The sequence below is a fragment of the Manis pentadactyla genome, chromosome 9 (assembly GCF_030020395.1).
Source record: "Manis pentadactyla isolate mManPen7 chromosome 9, mManPen7.hap1, whole genome shotgun sequence".
Classification (NCBI taxonomy): domain Eukaryota; kingdom Metazoa; phylum Chordata; class Mammalia; order Pholidota; family Manidae; genus Manis; species Manis pentadactyla.
In genome coordinates, this window is record NC_080027.1 from 41,234,851 (window position 1) to 41,257,074 (window position 22,224).

The window sequence follows — 22,224 nt, forward strand, 5'->3', positions numbered from 1 at the left end:
TTGGTGTGCTGCCAAGTCCTATTGGCAGGCCCTTGCTTAGTTTGAGAAACAGTAATTTGTAGAATAGTTTTTCCTGATGGTTTCTCTGTACAGTTGGGGAAAACAGTTTCAGAACCTTGGTGGAACAGGGCAAGTCTCAGAAGTTTTCTGAAGGGTGTGTTCTCTCGCATTTTCCATTTCCAGACTTCATCCATGGTGTCACCGTCTGGGACCCCACCTGGCTCCCCCAAACCTCCCATTAGTAGCAGCAGTAGGTATCAGTCACACAAGGTCTGCACTTAGGCTGAATGACCTGTTATTTCCATGAATGTGCTAAGTTACCCTGTGTTTGTTAGCTTAAAGCTAAAAATAAGAAGTTAGTTCCCACAACTGAATGTCTCATCTCTCCTAATACCAGTATATAACTCTGCATTCTCAAAAATACTTTCTTACCAAAAATATGGAATATGTTAAAAACCATAATGCCAGACCCATTATCTCAGTTATCACACTTTGAGAATCTGTGAAATATAATCTTACTGCTATTTTTAAATGATCTGTCACTCGCTTTCTACTTACCAGGTGCAAAGCATAACCGAGCTAGCAAATATGAGAGTAGTATTGGGAGAGTACTTACAGGATTTCATAATGAAATTTTTGGATAGACTAGACCACAGGAGCAGAGGAATTGACAATAATAGTTTCTTTGTTCTCCCTGCATATCGTTTGCATTAGGTTTTCTTTTTCTAGTTAATAGTTGTTTATTTACTGTAAATATCTGTACAAAAGGGAGAAAGGTGTTTAAAATTCTATTATATCCTTCATGTTTGGATGTTGGTTTTTAACTCCTGCTAACATGAAGTTGGTTACTCTCCCTTATTGGTTAATCTGCTTTATCCAGTCTTTTCTATATTGTGTTTCCATTCGGTGTTGCTAATGAGAATAAAAACTTTTTGTGGCACTCAGTAATAAAGAAATGTTTTCCCATTCATAAGAAATTGAAAAGATAAATGGCCTGTGCTTTTCTAAATAATAGGACTAATATAGTGATTAACTAATTATTGGCTGGTTTTTTGGGACCAGACTCACTGATTAACAAATAATGAGTGCTTGCTATGTGCCAGAGATTGATGAATGTATTAGATATACACTGATGAACAAACTATTGTTAATATTGTCTTGCTGTCTACGACTGTCAAAAAAAATATGTGGACTACATGTGCTATTGTTTGCAGCTCCTGACTCCTTCAAGAATTAGTCAAGGAATAAAGCAATAGCTTCTTAAATGAAATAACAAATCTTAACTTGATATTTATGTGTCTGAAATTTTTGAAATACTCCCTGTCACACAGACACACACTCTTCCTCTGACATATCATACCGATTTTAAAAGTAGCTTGCCAAGAAACCAGGAGTTTTAAACGCAGTCTTTTTGGAAGCTGTATGTGATTTATGTTATCCCAGGACATAATTTTTTATTATATGCTGAAATTACACCTTTTATTTGGGTTGAGGGCAGTTACTTTTTTTGAGAAGGAAATGTTTAACACAAAGGGGAGACAGTTAATGTGATAAGTCAAAGATACCCAGAAATTTTTTATTAACTCATGTTTGGTGTAAGCTCTGCAGGACGAACTATAGACTATGCGATTCTTTCTCTAAGATTTTTTTTATTTAGGTATCACTGGTATACACTCTTATGAAGGTTTCACAAGAAAAACATTATGGTTACTATATTCACCCATATTATCAAGCCCCCCACAGCCCATTGAAATCACTGTCCATTAGCGTAATAAGATGCCGCAGAGTCACTACTTGTTTTCTCTGTGCTACACTGTCTTCCCCATGACCCCACACACACATCATGTGTACCAATCATAAAACCGCTCAATCCCCTTCTCCCTCCCTCCCCCCCCCACCCTCCCCTACCCCTCCCCTTTGGTAATCACTAGTCCCTTCTTGGAGTCTGTGAGTCTGCTGCTGTTTTGTTCCTTCAGTTTTGCTTCATTGTTATACTCCACAAATGAGGGAAATCATTTGGTACTTGTCTTTCTCTGCCTGGCTTATTTCACTGAGCATAATAATACCTCCTAGTTCCATCCATGTTGTTGCAAATGGTAGGATTTGTTTTCTTCTTATGACTGAATAATATTCCATTGTGTATATGTACCCCCTCTTCTTTATCCATTCATCTACTGATAGAAACTTAGGTTGCTTCCATATCTTGGCTATTGTAAATAGTGCTGCATATGTCTTTTTGAATATGAGATCTTATTTCCTTTGAGTAAATTCCTAGGAGCGGAATTTTCAGGTCAAATGGTATTTCTATATTTCGTTTTTTGAGGGACCTCCATATTGCTTTCCACAACGGTTGAACTAATTTACATTCTCACCAGCATTGTAGGGGGGTTCCCCTTTTTCCGCACCCTAGACAGCATTTTTTGTTCCTTGTCTTTTGGATTTTGGCCATCCTAACTGGTGTGAGGTGATATTTCATTGTGGTTTTAATTTGCATTTCCCTGATAATTAGCAATGTGGAGCATCTTTTCATGGGCCTGTTGGCCATCTGAATTTCTTCTTTGGAGAATTGTCTGTTCATATCCTCCACCCATTTTTTAATCAGGTTATTTGCTTTTTAGGTGTTGAAGCACATGAGTTCTTTATATTTTTTGGATGTTAACCCCTTCTCAGATATGTCATTTACAAATATGTTCTCCCATACTGTAGGATGCCTTTTTGTTCTGTTGATGGTGTCCTTTGCTGTACAGAAGCTTTTTAGCATGATGTAGTCCCATTTGTTCATTTTTGCTTTTGTTTCCCTTGCCCAAGGAGATGCATTCAGGAAAAAGTTGCTCATGTTTATAGTCGAGAGACTTTTGCCTATATTTTCTTCTAAGAGTTTTATTGTTTCATGACTTATATTCAGGTCTTTGATCCATTTCGAGTTTACTTTTGTGTATGGGGTTAGACAATAATCCAGTTTCATTCTCTTGCATGTAGCTGTCCAGTTTTGCCAACACCAGTTGTTGAAGAGGCTGTCATTTCTCCATTGTATATGCATGGTTCCTTTATCATATATTAATTGACCATATATGCTTGGGTTAATATCTGGGCTCTCTATTCTGTTCCACTGGTCTATGGGTCTGTTCTTTGGCCAGTACCAAATTGTCTTGATTACTGTGGCTTTATAGTAGAGCTTGAAGTTGGGGAGTGTAATCCCTTCATTCTCTAAGATTTTAACTGTATTTTGTGATCTGAATTGAATGCACATTTGAAAGCCAAAGTTCATGGTATCAAGTAAATTAATGAAACAAAAAAAAAGTTATTATCTTTATAAATACAGTTTTTGTAGATAGCATTTTCTCTTAAATTATCCTCTCAAGGTTCTGTTGTACAAGAATTCAAAATGACTATGTCATTTTTTTACTTCAGTCACTCAAAAATGGTAATACCTATGCCATAATGCTATAAGAGAAGTCTAAAATTTTCAGTTGCATTAAATGTGAGCCCTCATTACTACAAAGTTAATTAAATGCTAAAGGTGAGCCTGCTATAAAATAAAACTTCCAATCACATTATATCCAAATTTACATTACCTCAGGGCCTGTTGTTGTGAGTTCACTGTACTCTTTATGTTAGCAGACCTCTTGACTAATCACTTTCTTCTATTTTTATTGTGAAATTTCCAAAACATAAAGAGTAAAAATATATTTCCCTGTATGCTAAATTCAATTATTAGTCTTTTGCAAAATTGGCTTTATGTGGTTAGTCCATAAAATGGAAGTTAAGTCTAAAGGCCTGATTAGAATCAGTATTTTATGTAAAAAATGCTTTATAGATGCCAAGTTTTTCATCACAGTATGTTTTTATCAAGTTGTCTCACTGTTAATGATGCTAAGAGTGGTCACTTAAATAAGGTGGTACTACCCAAATTTTCCACTTTTAAAGTTCCCTTTTTTTTTTGTCCATTGTATTTAACATACTAGTTACCTCCCCATGGGTACTTTTTTCTCTCTTTCCTAAGATCATTATGATGTGATAGAATTTTAAAATCAACTCTATCAAGGTATAATATACATACAATAAAATGTAACAGTAATCATTTCAAGTGAACAGTTTGATGAGCTTTGACAAATGCATACCCCTAAATATCCACCACCACAATTAAGATATAAAATATTTCTATTGCCCTAAAAACTTCTCTTGTGACTGGGCAATAACTGATGTGCTTTCTGTCATCTAGATTAGTTCAACTTCAACAACATGGATTAGATCACTTGATAGTGCCCTGCACATCACATACAAAAAATCGCCTCACACATTTTTATCCAGCCTTTTTGTTTTTATCTTAATCCCAGTTTGATGAGTTACTATGTATTCAATCACTGATCTTTTCTTTGCAGTGTCTAGCCTGCTGTTAAGGCCATCCTGTGAATTTTTATTTCGAATATATTTTCAGCTCTATAACCTCTGTTTGGTTCTTTATACCTTCCAATTCACTCCTATTCATCTTAACGTTTTTCTTTAAATCCTAAAGTATATTTACAATAGAGACTTTAGAGTCCTGTTGACTCATTCCATCATATGATTTCTGGCTCTCTTCTATGAATAATTATTTCCTTTAGTCATGGCTCATGTTTTTTTCTATTCAAATACCTATTAATTTTTTACTGAGAAATTGAATGTTTCATTATTAAGTGTCTGGATTTTGCTTTCTTCTTTTAAAGACTGTTGAGTTTTGTTTTGGCAGCCCCATCAGTTGCAGATCAGTTTGATCCTTTTGAGGCTTGTTTTTAGGCTTTGTTTGGGTTGGTTTAGAGTAGCCTTTACAGTAGGCTATTTTAGCCCTGTTACTGATGCATTTCCTTTCTGTAGTTTCTTCTGACATGGGTGTCCAACCAGGTCTGTCAATTCTGGCTGGACAGAACCCAACATATTTCAGCCCTGATCAATAAGCTCTGGGTATTTTTCAGTTCACAGCTCCACAGTAGATGTTCTTTCCCTAGTAGTTATTCTCCTCCTCATGAAGTCCCACCTGATATATTCTCAATTTAACATGGATTTTTATTCATTTTGTGTATTTTCAATTATAGTTGCCCTTTTTAATAAGCCCCATAGCATGTAAATTTGGCCAGTGGGAGTCCATTTAATCTGATTTCCACATCCTTTTCAGTTTTCCCATTAGTCTTTGAAAACTTTTGTACTTTATAGCAAAAGTATCATAGGTTACTTTGTATTTTCTCTGCCCAGACTGAGAATTAGCCATTTCTCCAAGGAGCTCTGATTTCTTTAAATAGAAAATAGGACTTAGACACCAAGGTCTAGGATATGAAGGTGCTTATTGTTGTGAGTGTCATTTATTTCTTGACCATTTCTTTGTTGCTATAACTGGGAATCTATCTTTTTTAATCATGAGTTCATATGCTGATACTTTAAATTAAAATTTTAAATTAGGGAGATTTTATCAAACTTTTTAAAATTTTATATTTATATATTCTTATATTGAAAATGTTGGTTCTAGTATTATTTTATTTGCTTTACCTTACAGTATATATCAAATATAGCTTTAAAATTACAGTACAAATATTGTTAATAGTAAACTATTGAATGAAATATAAGATGTTTTTGCAGTTCTCTTTGAATATAGACTATATCTCTACAAAAGTTTCTGCTTTTGGTAATAAGAGACTAACTTATGTCATGCTAACCTTCTTTTAGATTATAATTAATCTGTAATAAAAATACTTTGAATTCCTGTTTGATAGAACAGACCAAAACCATGTAAAAACTGCAGAGAAATCAACCCTTGAAAAAGTGGAGGTGTACTTGGTGACATTTACCCTATTTAGCTCTTTGAGGGGCTGTGTAACTAAAATTCAAGCAGAGATCTTCAGTCTTACTGGCTTGAGGATGGATGTCAGGGAGCCCTCAAAGTCACATAAAAATAACCATCCAAATGCTTGGCCAAACCTGAATATGCTTGTGGAGCAGATACTCCAAGGAGCTTGTCAGCAAATAATATCTGGAAGGTGAAAAATACTAAGCAGGATAACCTCAAGGGAGCAACACTAATCATTAGGAAAGTGGAGTGATTTTATTAAAATTAGGCAAATAGACCTTAGGACAAGAAATATTAAGAGGGATAATTCATAATCATTAAAAATTCAGTTCATCAGAAGATATAACAATCCTAGATGTGTTATGTAACTAATAATAGAGCTACAAAATACATGAAGCAAAAACTGACAGAACTGAAAGAAATAGAAAAATCTATAATTGTAGTTAGAGGTTTCAACATTCCTTCCAATAACTGATAGAACAAGATGCTAGAAAATTAGTAAGAATATAGAATAATTGAACACTATCAATCAACTTTTACTTAACTGGCATTTATAGAACACCACCCCACAAGAGTAGAATATATATATTCTTTTAAACTACACATGGAATACTCAGCTGGACCATATACTGGACCGTAAATCAGTGTCAGTAATTTTAAAAGAATTGATACCATGCAGCGTATGTTGTCTCACCCATCAGAATTAAATTAAAAATCAGTATCAGGAAGATACCTGGAATATCCCCAGGTATTTGAAAATTAAAGTATTTAAACACAATAATCTGTTGCTACCTTTAGAAAAAAAGTTATGGCGAAAACAACAGTGATTTATTATCTCTCACCATCCTGGGTGTTGGCTGTCCATTTTTGTTGCAGATTTTTTCTGAGGTTACTAAAAGAGCCGCATTCATCTAGGGCGTTTGCTTAGAGGGCTGGGCCCTTTTTCCATATGGTCTTTCATCCTCAAATTCGTTAAAGGTGGGCTTCTTTATATAGTAGAGGCACATTCCAAGAAATCAAGTCCTAATAGCAGTTATCAGACCTCTGCTTGCATCATATTTGCATATGTCCCATTGGCCCAAGCACAGACTAGCCCAGAATCAATGTGGAAGGGGGGGACTACATGGATACCAGGAGGCATGATTCACTGGGGATAACAACTTACCACAATCGATTTGACCTTGGGCAAATCACTTTTCTCATCTGTAAAAAGGGTTTTTAATATTCATTCCCAGAATTGTTATGTAGATAAAATGAAGTAGTATATAGTTCCTAGTACATGTGATAGGAATTATTTGGAGTATCTTTTTTAATACCAAAAGAAGTTTAGAGTAGCAAATAATTATCATCCACCATTATTCATTTCCTACTATATGTAAGACACTATCTTAAGTAATGGGGTTACAGTAGACACAGTCTTTATCCTTAGAGAAATTATCTTTTGAAGGTAAATCAATTAAGCCCAAATTAGATTTACAGACTTTATAATGTCAGAAAGTTTCATAAACTCAACTATGGCTTGACATTGGATATGCTTATGTTAAATTTTATATTAAAATCTGTTAACTGACATTTGATTTATGTCTTCTAAAAGACATGGCTTTCAGAACATCATTTTGAGAAGTTCTGTCTTTTTACAAGCTCTAAAAATGATTTGGTCAAGTAGTATCTGGATGCAGTCAAGTTACAGAGAGCTGTGCTCAGCAAAATTTTGATCAATTAAGCAAATCATTAAAATTCATTTGAAAACGCTGGAAAATTCTGTTTTTAAGCAATTCTTAAAATGTAAACTGTTGAAACTGAAGGAAAGATAGCAATGTTTATTCTGGAACTTTCTAAAAATCTAAATTTGCAAATACCATATTCATCAGCTGTTTAGTAAAGTACTGACAAAAATAATCTCATGAATCAAAACTAAATTATTTAGTATTGAGAAAAAAGAACATACTGATATCTTACCCCACCCCATTTTCTTTGTTTCAGCTGTTAAATGGTTTATATTTATGATTTCCAAGAAAAGGTTTGTTGGTTCACTTTTTTTTTTAACACTTCATAGCCTATTGTTTAAAATGAATACTATAATGGTGCTGAGACAACTAGATATCCACATGTGAAAAGAATGAAATTGCACCCCTACCTTTTACCATATATAAATACCTAAACACCAAACAGCTAAAGATATAAAATTCTTACAAGAAACCATAGGGGTAAATGTTTGTGACCTTGGATTAATTTCTTAGATATGATACCAAAAGCCCAAGCAACAAAAGAAAAAGCGATAAATTGGACTTCATCAAAATTAAACACTTTCTACTAAAGATATTTGGGTCTGTTATAAACATGTTCTTTGCTACATTAAAAAAAAATCATACTATGAGAAAGTATATGTCTCTAGAAATTATGAAATGGTGTATTCATGAATTTACTAATCTCTACAAGATACTAATATATGACAGATCACAATTGCTTACTTCCTGATTTTCACTGGAAATTAAGGTTGCTAAAAGTTAAAAATTATAATTCATATAAATGAATAAGACTACTAAAAATAATAAGGATAGGAAACCCTCTGCAAACAAAGTATGCTAGGAAAATGAGATGTATTTGTAGTAAGAGAAGGCTTGAGATATATGAAAAATATGTTTTTGTTAAAATAAAGTGATTTTGTCCTAGTGTTAAGAGTATTTAAGGGTTGTTTCAAAATAAAAAAGTGGAAAAGAAAGAACAGAAAAATAAATGGGAATAGGAAGTCAGAGGGAGTGAGAAAGAGACAGAGAGAAAGAAATCTTGTATGGTCAAGCTGGTTCAAATTAGACTTATTGTAAGCATTTTAATGAAGCTTTAATATCAATAGTGTGCTTATATAAAACATAATTTGATTTTCTTTCTGAGTTAAAAGGAGAAATTTTCTTGGATTATTGTAAAATATTTTTCTTCCTTGTTAAGTAATTTACCTAAAAGGCAAAGATTCCATGTTCAGCAAAATAGTTTCCATGCTTCATGTTGTCTTTATCATAAGGTTGTTGTATACTTAGAAAAACTGAGTCTTCTCAATATTAAAAGAGCTAAGATATTTTTATATAGCTATGTAACTTTCTGTATTTGCCTTTAAAAGCTTTTATTGTCACTTTGGTTAACTATGTAACTATTGTTTCACTGTAATCTGTGATCCTAGTTAATCAAGTGTTCAAACCTTTGACATTTTTTACAAACTTCCCAAAATCAAATTCTAAATTAAGTCTTTTGACCTATAACCAACTTTGAGACTTGCCAGAGGGCCCCTGGAAAATCTTAAGAGAATTCATTCTCTCACCTTATAAAAAGAGAGATTAAAGTATTTAGGTTTATTTAATGTTAATTTAAATGGAAAGCATTCAAATAAAAAATGATACTAAATCTTCTTTAGGTTAAAAAAAAATTAAACACTTTCTTGCTTCAAAAGGCACCATCAAGAAAGCAAAGGGCAATCCACATGGTGGGAAAAAATATTTATGAATCATGTATCTGATAAAAGGCTTTTATCTAGAGTACATAAAGAATCTTATAATAAAAAGACAGAGGCAAAATAAAAAGACAGCTCAACTTAAAAATAGGCAAAGGATCTGAATAGACATTTCCCTGAAGAAGGTACATAAATGATCAATAGGCACAGGAAAAGATGTTTGACATCATTAGCCATCAAGGAAATATGAATCAAAACCACAGTGACATACCACGTCACACCCACTAGGATGACTAGAATCAAAAAGGCAGATATTAACGAATGTTTGCCAAGATGTGGAGAAATGGTAACCCTCATATGCTGTTGATGCAATTGTCAAATGAGGCAGCTGCTTGGAAAACAGTCTGGCATTTCCCCAAATGGTTGAACATAGCCTTACTTTATGACCAGGCAATTCCAGTCATAGAAATATACCCAAGAGAAATGAAACATATGTCCACATAAAACCTTTTTCACTAATGTTTATAGCAACATTACTCAAGCTGAAAATTTGAAACAAGCCAAATGTCTATCAGCTGAAAAATGGATAAAAATGGTATATCCAAGCAATAGAATGTTATTTGGTCATAAAAAGGAGTGAAATATTGATAAATGTTATAATATAGATGAACCTTGAAAACATTATGCTAAGTGAAAGAAGCCAGTAACAAAAGACCATATATGTATGGTCCTATTTATATTAAATACTCAGAATAGACAAATCTATATATACAGAGAGAAAGTAAATTAGTGGTTGCCAGAGCTACAGGGTATAAGGGATGGGGAACAATAGCTAAAGGATATGGGATTTCTTTTGGAGGTGATTTAAATGTTCTAAAATTGACTGTAGTAATTGTTTCACATATCTGTGAATGTAATACATCATTGGATTATACATTTTAAATGGATTAATTTTATGGTATGCGAACTTTATCTCAACAAAAATGTTACCAAAAAAATATTAGAAGAATAAGCAGGTTTTTGCAAGGCTATTTACCAAATGGTGTGCCTCTAAGCCAAAAAATCTAATTACTTCATATAAAGATCTATATGATATCCAAAACCACTGAATTGTATACTTTAAAATGATTAAGGTGGTAAATTTTGTGTAATGTGAATTGTATCTCAATTCTAAAACTTTTATATGCTTACAAATGTTAGGAATACAAAACAAATTTGGCAATGATTGCTCAGTGAAACAAGTCAGAGCTCAGATCTTTTTTGATACCAACTTCCCCAGGAGAGCCTCCAGAGTGTGATCAAAATTCTGTACCAGAAGGGCTCAGTGAGCACACTTGTTTGTCCAAGAGTCCCACAGAAGGCCATCAGGAAGGGTCCTCAAAATTATCTCAGTGGGACCTTCAAATGTTGAAGTAAGAGACTCTAATATGTAGAACAATGAAGCTAATTTACTACGTGGTAAGCAAAAGAGAATGATACTTATAAAATACAGTCTCTTTGAACAAAACAGAACTGATATATAGGGTTTTGAGAAGTGAGGCTTTCAAGGATTGGCAGATTTTCAAAATTGGCAATGTTTTACAAATGGGCTCACTTTCAGCTCTAGTGCATAGAGATTCGTGGACTGTGGGGAGCAGGACTGGAGGCTTGACTGTGGATGATTTCTGGAGCAAGGCTATGGTGGGTTGGTTGTCTTGCAGAAGCATGGCTGACTTCAGAGGCTTGGTTATTGAAGCAAAGCAGTTACTGTTTGTTTGGGACAGGTTTAAACTAGTTCTGTGGTTCCTTGCTTGTGGGTTGAAACAAGAGCCAAACAACAGGCACTCTTCCCCTTTCTTGAGTTTGGAGAATAGGAACTTTTTATTCTCAATCTCTACTACTTCTGACAGCTACATCATAATTTAAAATCTTTATTCAGTAGTTCAGACAAGAGTCATGGAAGTTTATAAGCAAGGGAGTGACATGATGAGATCATTTGCAGACTTGTAAAAGATACAGAGGACAGGGAAGATTCCAGAAGATGGGTTCAAAATTTTTTGAAAATGATAGATTTTGGGATGTTCTGAGGAATAGACTTATTGAGAGGAAAAGAAAGCAGACTTTATGGCATATAAACATCTTTCTAATCATATCTTCCTATTCCTAAGTTATATTTGATGTATCATCAAAATGCAACTGTACCATTTGCCATCATCCGCAGGCCCTGATTCCTATTCTTAGGTTCCGTCCCTCTCTATATCCCTCCTCCTCTCTCCCCTCCTTCTTCTCTGCAAATAAAATACTAACATCTATGCCCAGGAAGAATTGCTAGTGAATATCAAGATTGTTGTAATTAAGAAGTCAGCAATAATATTGATTTGAGGGGGAAAAAAATGCCTCGATTTCTGACCATTTTCTTGGTTTTCTTAGATAATTAAGTTGAAAGCTGAAGCCCGGCTGGACCTGCTAAAGCAGATTGGTGTTTCTGTGGACACATGGCTGAAGAGTGCAATGAACCAAGTAATGGAGGAACTGGAAAATGAGCGATGGGCCCGCCTTCCTGCAGTGACCAATAATGGCACTGTGCACTCGGTATGGTTTCTCTTTTGGATATGATAGGCATTTTCATTGAAAAATGCTATTCTTTGACTATGTAGCCAAACCTTATAATAGCCAAATTTAAAAGAAAAAAATAATAGTTTTGCTAGTATTTTAGGGTTTTTTTCTTTAGCCTATCACTAGTTGAATTAAACTTAGTGCAGGAAAGAAAGAGAGAAGGAAAACATGCTTTCAAAAAAATGTGCTATGAAAGATATATTATCACTACTGGGTGGTTTATCAGTGCATATTTACCAAACTCATCCCTTTCATCAAGTAGATATGCTTCTTGTCTAAAAGTAGTACGATAAAAATTTTAACATAGTGTTTCTGAGGTTCTCAGAGGTCTTCTCTAGTGTAAATGAAAATAAACAGAGGATTGTAAACAGTCTTAAAGAGGGAAAGGAACACTCTTAGTCTGTGGTGTAGCCTGTTTGCTTCACAAGAGCATTCACACTCTGCTGTTAGTATCTTGCATTGGAGAAATGGTGCAGGTATGATTTTACAAACAAGGCCAGAACTCAGGCTGACCTTTTCTTTCTTGAAGTCCACTCTGGTGTCACCCTGTTCAACCTTAGTTTGTCATGTTGGAGATCTGAGTACCAGAAAAGTTCAGCGATTTGCCTGATAGTATATAGGTGGCTATATGATACCTAGCTAGTTAGACTAAAGTAAATCTTACTACTACCTCCCCATCCAGATCTCTCTCTCTCATCCTGTTTTTTTCCTTATGGCATTTATTACAGACAATACCTGTCTTCTTTGTTTTCTTTTGTTTACTGTCTGTCTTTCTATCTTGAATATAACTTCCATGTGTGCCTGGTTCATTGATCTGCACACCACCAAGAGCCTAGTGCATAGTATATACTCAGTAAATATATGTTGAAGAAAGAAGTGGGTGAATGAATGGACAGATAGATGGAACAGTGGCAAGCTAAAAGCTTAAACTCTCCCAACTTGCCACTATATGGTAGTACCTCTTCAGTGCTTATGCCCTTCAGATAAAAGGCATCATTGCTAGAGAAACTGGGCAAAGTTTAAGAACATCCCTGGAAGTTTTTTCAGTTTTTTCACAAAGCATTCTGATTTTCTAATGAGAGTACACTTGTATATTTAAAAAATATTGTGTGTGGGTGTGTATTTTTTTTTTTTTTAATAATTATTTTTTATTGAAGGGTAGTTGATGCACAGTATTACATTACATTAGTTTCAAGTGTACAACACAGTGATAAAACATTTATATACATAATTCTAGGTTCCAGCTATCACCCTACCAAGCTGTTACAATATCTGGACAATATTCCTTATGCTATACATTACATCCCGGTTACTTATTTATTTTACCATTGGAAGTCTGTCCTTTTTTTTTTTTTTTTTTTTTTTGAGGGCATCTCTCATATTTATTGATCAAATGGTTGTTAACGACAATAAAATTCTGTATAGGGGAGTCAATGCTCAATGCACAATCATTAATCCACCCCAAGCCTAATTTTCGTCAGTCTCCAATCTTCTGAGGCATAACAAACAAGTTCTTACATGGAGAACAAATTCTTACATAATGAATAAGTTACATAGTGAACAGTACAAGGGCAGTCATCACAGAAACTTTCGGTTTTGCTCATGCATTATGAACTATAAACAGTTCAAATATGAATACTCATTTGGTTTTTATACTTGATTTATATGTGGATACCACATTTCTCTCTTTATTATTATTATTTTTAATAAAATGCTGAAGTGGTAGGTAGATACAAGATAAAGGTAGAAAACATAGTTTAGTGTTGTAAGAGAGCACATGTAGATGATCAGGTGTGTGCCTGTAGACTATGTGTTAATCCAAGCTAGACCAGGGCAATAAAACATCCACGTATGCAGAAGATTTCTCTCAGAACAGGGGGGGTGAGGTTCTAAGCCTCACCTCTGTTGATCCCCAATTTCTCACCTGATGGCCCCCCTGCGACTGTGCCTGTCTTAGGTTGTTCCTCCCTTGAGGAATCTTACCCATCTCTGGCTAACCAGTCATCTTCCGGGGCCATACAGGGAAATGTGAAGTTGGTAAGTGAGAGGGAAGCCTTATTGTTTGAAAAGGTTAGCTTTTTACTTCTTTGCATATTTATGCCCTGTGGCTTCTATGCCCAGCATTTGTCTTGAGGTATCTTTACCACTTGGAAGAATTATGATACTCGGTAAATTTGATATGAGGCACGAATTCTATTCAAGGGTTGTAATTAGGAAGGAAGAAAAGCTATAGAAGTAGCAGGCGGAAGAAAACATGGGAAGATTGATTATTTCTTTGACATATCTTCTTGTAGAGTAGCTTCAGCATATATAGGTTTTAAGCTACTACTTAAATTGCGCACACACATTAACATAATAGGAGTATAGTTACATAACCAAAGCATATCTGTAATTACCAGCCATCTCCAGTGAAACCAAGAAAACCAGTTAGGCACCTTAGGCATTTGTGAAAACTTATCTATGATATGGTGGATATTGTCTAACTGAACTTGAACAGTCTGAGAGAAATCAGACAAATTAAAACAACCCATTCCTGGGGAATGTTCACATGCCATATGTTCTTTTAACAGTAAATAGTCTGTAGTTGTAAGACTTTGGAGCGCTACAATTTGCACTTCTCCAAATTCTTGGTTGAGTTCCAACAGTATAGATCCAGTCAAATTTGTTGTTTTAGGGTGTGTATTTTAAGGAAGAACAATCTATTGAAGGTTTATTTTTGTTTCACTATTAATAGTCATCCAACTAGGGAAAATAAGCACACATCACCCACTTAACTTTGGGGTTAGAAGAGCTTACACTATTTTCAACACAACAGAGTTGCTCCGTGTCATGGAATATCTGTTCCTATAGCATCTTTTAAAGGTCACAATTTCCATCTACATCAGGCTATTCTGTTGTACAGAACTTAATCATGAAAGCAAATCCGGGGGATTCTGGGAAAAAGATGGCAATGTAAGAAGCAAGGCAGAAACCTCCCAAAATCACATAAAACATGAAAATACAGTGAATACAACTAATCCTGAAAATGACCTGAAGACTTTAGAACAGACTGACTACATCTGGGAAGAAGAGAATACCCCATAGTAAAGGGTAAAGTGGCAAAACCACAATCCAGGGGGGACACAAACCCTCCCCTCACCCTAGCCCACAGGTGGGAGGAAGAGGAGCACAGTGGGGAGGGAGTAGAGGCACAGATCACCTGGCACTAGAGGCTGAACACCTGGCACTAGAGATCTGCTCCAGGAACACAAACCCACATTACATAGTGCATGGGGCTGGAAAGCAAAGATGGGCAGAACACTCAGAGAGACTGAGATTCCAGCCACTTGTGGAGAACAGATACACACCTCCGGCCCCCCTGAGACAAAAGAAAACTAGGCAGTTTGAAGGATTTCCCAGCAGCAAGAGGACCAAGACTACACACAGCTCTCGGCTCAGGAGAAAGGGCAGGTGGACAACACCTTCCCAACCAGCTCACCCCAGCAAGTCAGGAGCTTCAGATGCTCCATCTCCCTGGCTGGCAATGCAGCCCCAAGGTTCCCCCCTGTGCACAGCCTGCCACTCCTTCCTCCTGGCAGGCACCAATCCTGCTCACCTGCTGCCCTCACCATCACAGCAGGCTAGCTGGAGGGTGGTTCTACCCACAGCAGCTCCAGAGGCGCAGCACTGAGGCTCCTCCCTGCACACATGGACCACTTGACCTGGCAGTAAAGGCAGGCATTACACCTGGGAAGGAAGGAAACCCTCCCAGCTGAGCTCTTTCTTCCCAGCAGGCACCAGTCCTGCTTGCCTGTGGCTCCTGCCATTGCAGCAGGCCAGAGTGAGGGCAGCTGTGCCCATGGTAGCTCCAGAGGCACAGCCCCACATATTCTCCTGGCTTGCACAATCAGCTGACAGCCCACACAGCCCACCTGAAAACAGATCACTACAAGTAAGGCAGAAAGATGCCACACCTACTGTATGCAAATACCTGGGGCTCCCATACAGGTAATTGAGCTTCTGGGTACTAGATGGCACCTCCTACACAAAGCTATTATTTCATAGGAAACACTAAAAAAAAAAATGAAGGGGCAGAGGAATTTGGTCCAAACAAAACTATAAGAAAAAAAACACCAGAATGAGGGCTTAGTGAAACTGAAATCACCAATCTTCTTCATAAAGATTTCAAAATAAAAGACAAAAACGTGTTCACAGATTTATACAAAGGTATTCAAGATCTCAGGAGGGACTTCAACAAAGAGATAGAAATACTGAAAAAAAGCCGCTCAGCTGAAGAATACATATCTGAAATGAAACATACACTGGAGGGATTTAAAAGTAGATTAGATGATGTAGAGGAGACAGTAAATGAAATAGAAATTAGAGAGCAGGAAGATAACATGATATTGTACATAAAAAATCCTAAAAAATCCACTCCAAAAACTACTAGAACAAATAAAAGAATTCAGCAAAGTTGCAGGATACAAAATTAACACACAGAAATCTGTTGCTTTCCTATGCATTAACGATGAACTAGCAGAAAGAGACATCAGGAAAACAATTCCACTCACAATTGCATCAAAAAAATAAAATACCTAGGAAGAAACCTAACCAAGGAAGTGAAAGACCTATACCCTGAAAACTACAAGACACTCTTAAGAGAAATTACAGAGGACACTAACAAATGGAAATTCATCCCATGCTCTTGGCTAGGAAGAATTAATATTGTTAAAATGGCCATCCTGCCTAAGGCAATCTACAGATTCAATGCAATCCATCAAAATACCAACAGCATTCTTTAACAAACTGGAACAAATAATTCTAAAATTCATATGGCACAAAAGACCCAAAATAGCCAAAGCACTCCTGAGAAGGAAGAATGAAGCAGGGGGGATCTTGCTTCCCAACTTCAAGCTCTACTACAAAGCCACAGTAATCAAGACAATTTGGTAATGGCACAAGAACAGACCCATAGACCAGTGGAACAGACTAGAGAGCCCAGATATTAACCCAAGCATATATGGTCAATTAATATATGATAAAGGAGCCATGGATATACAATGGGGAAATGACAGCCTCTTCAACAATGGATGTTGGCAAAACTGGAAAGCTATGTGTAAGAGAATGAAACTGGATTATTGTCTAACTCCATACACAAAAGTAAACTTAAAATGGATCAAAGACCTGAATGTAAGTTATGAAACCATAAAACTCTTAGAAGAAAACATAGGCAAAATGCTCCTGAATATAAACATGAGCAATTTCTTCATGAACATATCTCCACTGGCAAGGGAAACAAAAGCAAAAATGAACAAATGGGACTATATCAAACTAAAAAGTCTCTGTACAGTAAAGGATACCATCAGTAGAACAAAAAGGCATCCTACAGTATGGGAGAATATATTCATAAATGACATATCCGATAAGGGGTTGACATCCAAAATATATAAAGAGCTCATGCACCTCAACAAACAAAAAGCAAATAATCCAATTAAAAAATGGGCAGAGGGTCTGAACACTTTTCCAAAGAAGAAATTCAGATGGCCAGCAGGCACATAAAAAGATGCTCCACATTGCTAATCTTCAGAGAAATGCAAATTAAAACCACAATGAGATATCACCTCATACCAGTTAGGATGGCCAACATAGAAAAGACTAGGAACAACAAATGCTTGTGAGGATGCGGAGAAAGGGGAACCCTCCTACACTGCTGGTGGGAATGTAAACTAGTTTAACCATGGTGGAAAACAATATGGAGGTTCCTCAAAAAACTTAAAATAGAAATACCATTTGACCCAGGAATTCCACTCCTAGGAATTTACCCAAAGAAAGCAAGCTCTCAGATTCAGAAGGACATATGCAACCCTATGTTTATTGCAGCACTATTTACAATAGCCAAGATATGGAAGCAACTTAAGTGTCCATCAGTAGATGAATGGATAGAGAAGAGGTAGTACATATACACAATGGAATACTATTCAGCCATAAGAAACAAACAAATCCTACTATTTGCAACAACATGGATGGAGCTAGACAATATTATGCTCAGTGAAATAAGTCAGGCAGAGAAAGACAAATACCAAATGATTTCCCTCATTTATGGAGTATAACAACAAAGCAAAAGTGAAGGAAGAAAATAGCAGCAGACTCACAGATTCAACAAAGGGACTAGCAGTTATCAAAGGGAGGAGGGAGGGAGGGAGAAGGGGATTGAGGGGTATCATGATTAGTGCATATGGTGTGTGTGAGGTCACAGAGAAGACAGTGTAGCACAGAGAAGACAAATAGGGACTCTGTGGCATCTTACTACACTGATGGACAGTGACTGCAATAGGGTATGGAGGGGACTCGAGAATAAGGGTGAACATAGTAACCACATTGATTTTCTTGTGAAACCTTCATAAGATTGCATATCAATTATAACTTAGTAAAAAGTAAATAAATAAAATAGAAACAGTAAAAAAAACAAATACCAACAGCATCCTTCAATGAGCTAGAACAAATAGTTGTAAAATTCATATGGAACCACAAAAGACCCCAGAGAGCCAAAACAATCCTGAAAAATAAGAATAAAGCTGGGGGGATTACGCTCCCCATTTCAAGCTCTACTACAAAGCCACAGTTAATCAAGACAATTTGGTACTAGCACAAGAACAGACCCATAGATCAATGGATGAAAATAGAGAGCCCAGATATAAACCCACACATATATTGTCACTTAATATATGATAAAAGAGCCATGGATATACAATGGGGAAATGACAGCCTCTTCAACAACTGGTGTTGGCAAAACTGGACAGCTACATGCAAGAGAATGAAACTGGATTATTGTCTAACCCCATACACAAAAGTAAACTCGAAATGGATCAAAGACCTGAATGTGAGTCATGAAACCATAAAACTCTTAGAAGAAAACATAGGCAAAAATCTCTTGAATATAAATATGTGCAACTTTTTCCTGAACACATCTCCTCAGGCAAGAAAACAAAAGCAAAAATGAACAAGTGGGACTACATCAAAATAAAAAGCTTCTGTACAGCAAAGGATACCATAAGCAGAACAAAAAGGCATCCTACAATATGAGAGAACATATTTGTAAATGATTTATCCAATAAGGGTTTAACATCCAAAATATATAAATAGAGCATACACCTCAACACCCAAAAAACAAATAACCCAATTAAAAATGGGCAGAGGATATGAACAGCCCTTCCCCAAGGAAGAAATTCAGATGGCAGCAGGCACATAAAAAGATATTCCACATCGCTAATCATCAGAGAAATGTAAATTAAAACCACAATGAGATACCATCTCACACCAATTAGGATGGCCAACATCCAAATGACAAGAAACAACAAATGCTGGCAAGGATGCAGAGAAAGGGGAACCCTCCTACACTGCTGGTGGGAATGTAAATTGGTTCAGCCTTTGTGGAAAGCAGTATGGAGGTTCCTCAAAAAACTAAAAATAGAAATACCATTTGACCCAGAAATTCCACTCCTAGGAATTTACCCAAAGAAAACAAGATCTCATATTCAAAAAGACATATGCACCCTTATGTTTATTGCAGCACTACTCAGAATAGCCAAGATATGGAAGCAACCTAAGTGTCCATCAGTAGATGAAATGGATAAAGAAGAGGGGGTACATATACACAATGGAATATTATTCAGCCATAAAAAGAAAAATCCTCCCATTTGCAACAACATGGATGGTTCTAGAGGGCATTATGCTCGGTGAAATAAGCCAGGTGGAGAAAGACAAATAACAAATGACTTCACTCATTTGTGGAGTATAGAAACAAAGCGAAACTGCAAGACAAAACAGCAGCAGACTCACAGACACCAAAAAGGGACTAGTGTTTATTGCCAAAGGGAGCAGCTGAGTAGGATGAGTAGGGAGGGAGGAGGGGATTAAGGGGCACTACAATTCGCAATGACAGTATAGGTAGGTCACAGGGAAGACAGTAGAGCACAGAGAAGACAAGTAATGACTCTATCGCATCTTACTGCCCTGATAGTAACTGCAAAGAGGGGTAAGGACTTGATTGTATGGGTAACTGTTGAACCACTGTTTTGTTTATGTGAAACCATCATAAGATTGTATATCAATGATATTTTAATAAAGCCTTCATCATAACAGTCTTGGCAACCAATCAAACCCATTATTTTCTTGGACTAGCACCTTTTCTAACTAAATCAACTAGGCAGGCACTTAGTGTCTGACTGCCTACTTCCTGAGAAAATCAGAGATGAACAAGAGCGTAATTACTTTCTCTTCAAAGAGCATACATACTAGTAGAGCAGTCAGACTTTTATAGATCTTAATGATATACATGATGGTGTATGACTAGGCTACTATGTCTCAAATTTGGAATTGCTTACTCCTAACTCATCAACGCACCTTTGAGAAAGTTACTTCTCTCTAGGTTTCAGAGATAAAGTTAGATTGAATGCTTCTAAGATCCCCTCCTATTCCAAAATCTTATAATTTTGTGAAATACAATCAGAAATGCTCGATACAAATGGGAAAGATGTTCGCCCAATAAGGGATGTCATTTGAGGTAGTCTTTAAAGAAATTTAACAGGAGATAAAGAAGGGCTTCATAGTGTAAAAGAAGGAAATGAAGATGTGTCTAATATAGTGTGGCAATGAGTAGTACTAAATAAGTGCTGAATAAATTGGTTAGTTTTGAGAACTGTCTAAAGACATCATCTCCTCTAGAGACAAGTCATATCCTCTGTGAAGGGAGCACTTGGCTCCCTTCCACTCTTTCCTTCCCTCTAGTCAGCCTTATGGAGCCCATGTCTTCCTGCTTTCAGCTGAAGCATGTATTTTCTGGAAGCTCTACTAATAATACAGTAGTCCTCCCTTATCCATGGTTTCATTTTCCGTGGTTTCAGTTCCTGAGGTCAACAACAGTCAGGAAGCAGATGATCCTCCTGACATATCAGAAGGTCAGTAGTAGACAAACAGTTCATTGCAATGCCTACATCCTCCTCACTCATTCACGCATTTTATCATCTCACATCATCACAAGAAGAAGGGTGAGTATAGTACAATAAGATGTTTTGAGAAAGATCACATTCTCCTAACTTGTATTGCAGTATATTATTTTTCTATTTTATTGTTAATGTCTTACTGTGCTTAATTTATAAATTAAACTTTATCATAGGTATGTTTGTATAGGAAAAAACAGTATACATAGGGTTTGGTACGAACTGGTTTCAGGTATCCACTCGGAATCTTAGAACATATCTCCTATGGATAAAGAGGGACTACTTATAAATAAGGGAGAGTTATAAACACAAAGTAGCTTAATGAAGTCCCAATATTTACTCAGCCTGCTTTTCAGTGATATCACTGAAATAATTTAGAGGGAATTGTAGTTCTTCAAACTGACAGCTAGCTGGCTAGGAGCATAAAGCAAAAGTACACCGTCGGGGACCAAAGTATTTCTTTCATTATACATGCCAACAAAAGCATTAGGGTATAAAGTTTAGAATTCCCTTCCATCGGATAGTATGGTTAATACTACTGTAAAACATTACAGTGTACAGTGTCTTAAGGGAGATAAATGTTTTAAAAGTATGCAGTCTGTTTACTTTATAGAATAAGAAAGGAATTGTATTTACTTGGGTATTAACTCTTTGCCTTCTATAGTATGCTGTCATACAGAATTTAGGATTGGGAAGAAAAAGAGAAAAAGAATTACAGAAAGCAGCAACATTTTTTAAACGGGAGAGCAATCTACTGATATAGTTAATTAACTGATGGTTCACCAGAGCCTATACACAACTACCTATGATTGGATTGCTGCCAACAACCCAGTCAGCCTTTTTGTCATTCATCCTTCCCTTCTCTTGTCTTCCTGTCTTCTCTTACTCAAAAACCCATACTCAGTTTGCTACCTAATTTTGAAATTATGTCAATTTTAGAATAGAAAGCTATATAACTAAATTATGAAAAAATTAAAAAGCACAATGAAAAAGAAAATGACCAACAACTCCATCCTTATAATATGACGCTAGCAACTTTATATAATTCCTTCTTCTTTCTACTATTCTTTTTTAAAATATATTTATCATAATAAAGTAAATTATGTGTATTTTTTCATCTAACATTCCATCTTTCTGGATGGTATTCATTCTTTTCATGTCTGTATGGTATTCTATCAGGAAAGTATACTATAATTCACTGAACTATTCTCCTATAGGTTCAATATTTAGATTGCCTCCAGATTTTCTATATAATACTGTAACAAATTTATATACATACTTCATTTTTTCATCCTGGGGACTTTTTCTGTAATATAGACTCTTAGAAGTAGAATTAATGGTTCAGAGATCTATAGTTCTTTGAGAGTCATTAAATTTTGTTCTTTTATTCT

The 22,224-nt window shown here is 35.9% G+C and overlaps 1 protein-coding gene across 2 annotated transcripts in view; it reads left to right on the forward strand.

The window, feature by feature from the left end:
- The window catches only part of FCHSD2 (FCH and double SH3 domains 2), a 359,006-nt gene that overhangs the window by 300,825 nt on the left and 35,957 nt on the right, over window positions 1-22,224 (forward strand). For both annotated transcript variants that reach the window (XM_036888620.2, XM_036888618.2), the window contains exon 13: window positions 11,670-11,831. In XM_036888620.2, the coding sequence (XP_036744515.2) occupies window positions 11,670-11,831 (162 nt within the window). The remainder of the gene's footprint in view (window positions 1-11,669; window positions 11,832-22,224) is intronic.